Source organism: Octodon degus, unplaced genomic scaffold (genome assembly GCF_000260255.1).
Source record: "Octodon degus isolate 3935 unplaced genomic scaffold, OctDeg1.0 scaffold00173, whole genome shotgun sequence".
NCBI classification, from domain to species: domain Eukaryota; kingdom Metazoa; phylum Chordata; class Mammalia; order Rodentia; family Octodontidae; genus Octodon; species Octodon degus.
In genome coordinates this window covers 183,529-187,264 of record NW_004524749.1, presented here as the reverse complement: position 1 = coordinate 187,264, position 3,736 = coordinate 183,529, and the positions used below count along the sequence as shown (strand labels likewise).

General features: G+C 43.5%; 1 protein-coding gene across 3 annotated transcripts in view; it reads right to left on the bottom strand.

Moving 5' to 3' along the window:
- Positions 1–3,736, bottom strand: part of Enoph1 (enolase-phosphatase 1) — a 31,851-nt gene that overhangs the window by 12,977 nt on the left and 15,138 nt on the right. Inside the window, exons 1-4 of one of the 3 annotated variants that reach the window (XM_023703537.1) lie at positions 3,555–3,628; positions 3,231–3,274; positions 2,509–2,610; positions 134–336 (exon numbers count right to left, since the gene is read on the bottom strand). In XM_023703537.1, the coding sequence (XP_023559305.1) occupies positions 134–336; positions 2,509–2,610; positions 3,231–3,254 (329 nt within the window). In that variant the 5' untranslated portion in view covers positions 3,255–3,274; positions 3,555–3,628. Of the gene's footprint in view, positions 1–133; positions 337–2,508; positions 2,611–3,230; positions 3,275–3,554; positions 3,629–3,736 lie in introns of those variants that run through there. The other 2 variants (XM_004643375.2, XM_023703538.1) reach the window with 2 other exon arrangements.

Sequence of the window (3,736 nt, the reverse complement as noted above, 5' to 3'; positions counted from 1 at the left end):
TCACTTGTTATATAAAACTAACGCTTGATTTTCTCTATTTCACTAGTCATTTAATGTACAATGAAGAGAGAGGACTAGTGGGAAGCATGTCTGGACGTGGGGCTGGTGGAAAGTCACTCATCTGAGCACCTACTCTCCTTTCACGTGTCCAGCTGTGAACGCTGCCCTCCACATGTGGCCCTGCAGCTGTTTGAGTGCTGTGGTCTTCCGGTCCAGAGACATCTGCCAGCGCACATTCTCTACCACAGCCTGGATCGTCTGCTGGAGGTCATCCACCCCATCCCCAAATGCCGTGGGGATCGGAACAGCACCGTCCAGGTGGGCATCTTCCTCAGCCTTTAAGTTAGAAAAACAAGAAGTTTGTTTCTTGCATATTGTTTTAAAGAACATTAAAAAGAACACTCCAAAGCCAGATAGATCAATTTTCTCCAACTATCATTGACTACAGAATTGCTACAAAAGATTCCTAAGAAAACAATCCCTAGGTGCAGTACTGTGTGCCTATAATCCTAGCTCTGTGGGAGCCTGAAGCAGGGAGACTGCAAGTTTGAAGCCAACCTGGCCAAGTCCATAAGAACCTGTCTCAAAAAAAAAAAAGATGCCGATAATCCTAGCACTTGGGAGGCTAAGGCAGGAGGATCACCATGAGTTCAAGGCCAGTCTGAACTACATAATGAGATCATGCCTAAAAAAAAAAGTTTGGGAAATAACAAGCCTCAGTGTTGTAAAATAAAAGTGTGATCTCTTAAAACCAAGATTATAGCTGGGCATGATGATGCATGCCTGTAATCCCAGTGCTCAAGAGGCTAAGGCAGGGGGATCATGGTAAATTCAAGGCCTGCCTGAGGCTACATAGTGAGTCTAGACCAGCCTGAATTATATAAAAAAGAAAAAAAAAACTACCAAGATTAAGATTATAATTCAAAAGTTTATATTATCTTTCTTAAGATTGCTGAAGCTGAAATTCAAATCAAAAGCCACGCTGTGTACGAGAAGAGAGAACACACACTTCATTTGTTGACTCACTTCTTAGGATCAAGGAACCAGAACTTCTTTCTTTCTTTCTTTCTTTCTTTCTTTCTTTCTTTCTTTCTTTTTTTCTTTCTTTCTTCCTTTCTTTCTATATTTAGTACAGGGTCTACAGGATCTCACTATATAGACTGAACTCAGAGTGATCCTCCTGTTTTCAGCCTCCCAAGTGCTGGGATTACAGTCTCACCACGCCCAGTCTCAGCTGTCTCAGCACCCCAGGGCAGGGATGACACAGCACTCTGGGGACAGGACCCCAGTCCCTGTCTGCCTAAGCAGGCACTTTAATCTGATGAGCTATCTGGCCAGCCCTCAGAACTTTATTTAAATCTGATCAAATTTTCAATTTATCAATTTCCCAATTTGTCAATTTATCAAATCTGATAAATTTTTCTCTGTACGATAACTGAAACAGAACATCTCATGAATTAGTTCGTAGCTGGAATTGAATGAAAAGAAGTTAACAGAGCCTTGCGTGGTGGCGCACACCTATGCTCTCCCAAGAGGCTGGGAAGAGGGATCACCTTGAGTTGGCCACCAAGGACTACACAGTGAGCTCAAGGCTAGGCTGGACTGTGTACATAGTATAACCCTGCCTCAGAAAAACAACAGGAAGCTGGTGAAGCAACAGGAATGGCTTACACACAGCCTTCTAGGATTTTCCACATCTTGTGAAAACTTAACACTTCAAACAATGACCTTATTACAATAAAATACAATCTCTAAGATTATACATCTTTAGGTAACAGAGGAATATGTATGTTTCAACAAGGGTTGAGATAAGTTTTTTTAAAAGACAGGAGGCTATTTCAGATTAATGCTGAATTAAGCAAAAAATACAAAACCTGACTTTGCATACAAGATGACAAGAGTGCTCTGAGATCCACTGTGAGAAAACTGCCTGCCAGTGGACTTGTAGTGTGTACCACAGGAGGACTTTGTCACTGTAGCAACTGTGATAAGAAAATCAAGAGATCAAGAACTCTAGAGCACACAATACGGGGGAAGACAGAAGAGACAAGGGGGTATGAGGCGTGGCGCTGAGCGAGGCGCATGCAACCAGGCGGGACTGCAGGCTGCGCCAGGTGTGAGCTGGGTGAGAGGACTGAAGGGGTGCAAGGCAAGGACCCAGGAGCACCCCTGTGAAGGACAGGGAGGGTCCCCACCACAAGACGGCAGGCTAGAGAAGGGCACAGTGCTGCCACTCCAAGATGTCAATGGAACCTGTTAAGACTGCAAAAGCCTTTTGAAGGGCTCAGTTTTACAACTACATGATCTTTTTGTGCAATGTAAACTACTCTCAAAAGAGACAATTCCACAGACCACAGACTGTACACACTGTGGATTTTCAAGCAGGCAAGTCACTGGACTTCTGCCCGCTGTGGATGCAGGGCACTGCTTCTCCCCTACACTCAGCGCGCGCTCTAGCCCTCCAGCCACCCTCCATCCGAAGACGCAGGCGAGTGGAGAAGCCCCCACCTGCTTCCTCAGAAGGCTCACGTCCTGCCGACACTCCTCCTCTTCCCAGTGTGTCTGCAGGTATTCCTGCACATTTTCTTTGATGTAAGGAAATAAAATGTCCTAGACAAGAGTAAAAAAAAAAAAAAAAAGAAGTTAGTTTTTGTTCACTGTCCAAGAGGTTCTTCTATAACCTCGTCGGAACTAGAACAAATACATTAATGGACTCTTAGTGAAAAGCACCCTACAGTGTTATGACTTGGACAGAGACTAGGAAACAATGAAAGAGGCTACACCCCAAAGGCAAACCTGGTCAGCCATCTGCTTCTGTTAACAAAGTTTTACTGGAACACAATCATACTTATTTATTACACAGTGTTTCAGGCTACTGTGGGAGCCACACTGGCAGAGCTGAAGATCTGGACAGAGACCACATGGCCTGCACAGCCTAAATAAAGTATCTACTGCCTTGGCCTTTACAGAAAAAGCCTACCGATTCCTGAACTACATGGCTACGCCACAGCCGCGTGAGGGCATAAGTGGGGTGTGTCTTGCTCCCGGCAGCACCCTGCTATACAGCACAGTACATAACTCAAACCTGGTGAGCCTAGGGTATCTGAGCATAACAGGTATTTCAGAAAACCCCGACAGAATCCGATCACCATAATCTGGTAATCAGACTACCTAGGGAGTAATGCTAAAAGAAAGTGGTATATAAAATAATTCACTAATAAGTAACTTGCCAGTAATTCATGTATTGGGAACATGATTTCCCTTTAGTTAAAATTTTATTTACTAATTTATTCATTGGGTGCTAAGGATTGAACCCAAGGCTTTTACAAATGCAATTCCAGCACTCAGGAGGCTGAGGCAGGAGGACTGCTACAAGTTTGAGGCCAGCCTGAACTACAGAGCAAGACCCTGTTCTTTGGTTAAAATATTTATATTTACTTAAATTCGGAGTATATACATCTTTTCAAATCAAATTATGATATATTAAACAAGTTTTTTGGTATCTGTATGTCCAAAGATGTATGAATCCTTGAGAAGGACGTGGAGAAATGGATTGAAAATATAAATCGCAATCCTTGTCCTGAAAGCCCACTACGGTGTTATGCAAGTCTAGGGTGTAGTGGCTCGGCAACACGTAGTATACTCTGAAAAAAAGAGATCAGAGAGGATTTCAGAAAATGGAAAGATATTCCTTGCTCCTGGATAGAAAAAACCAACACTGTGAAAACGGCCACAC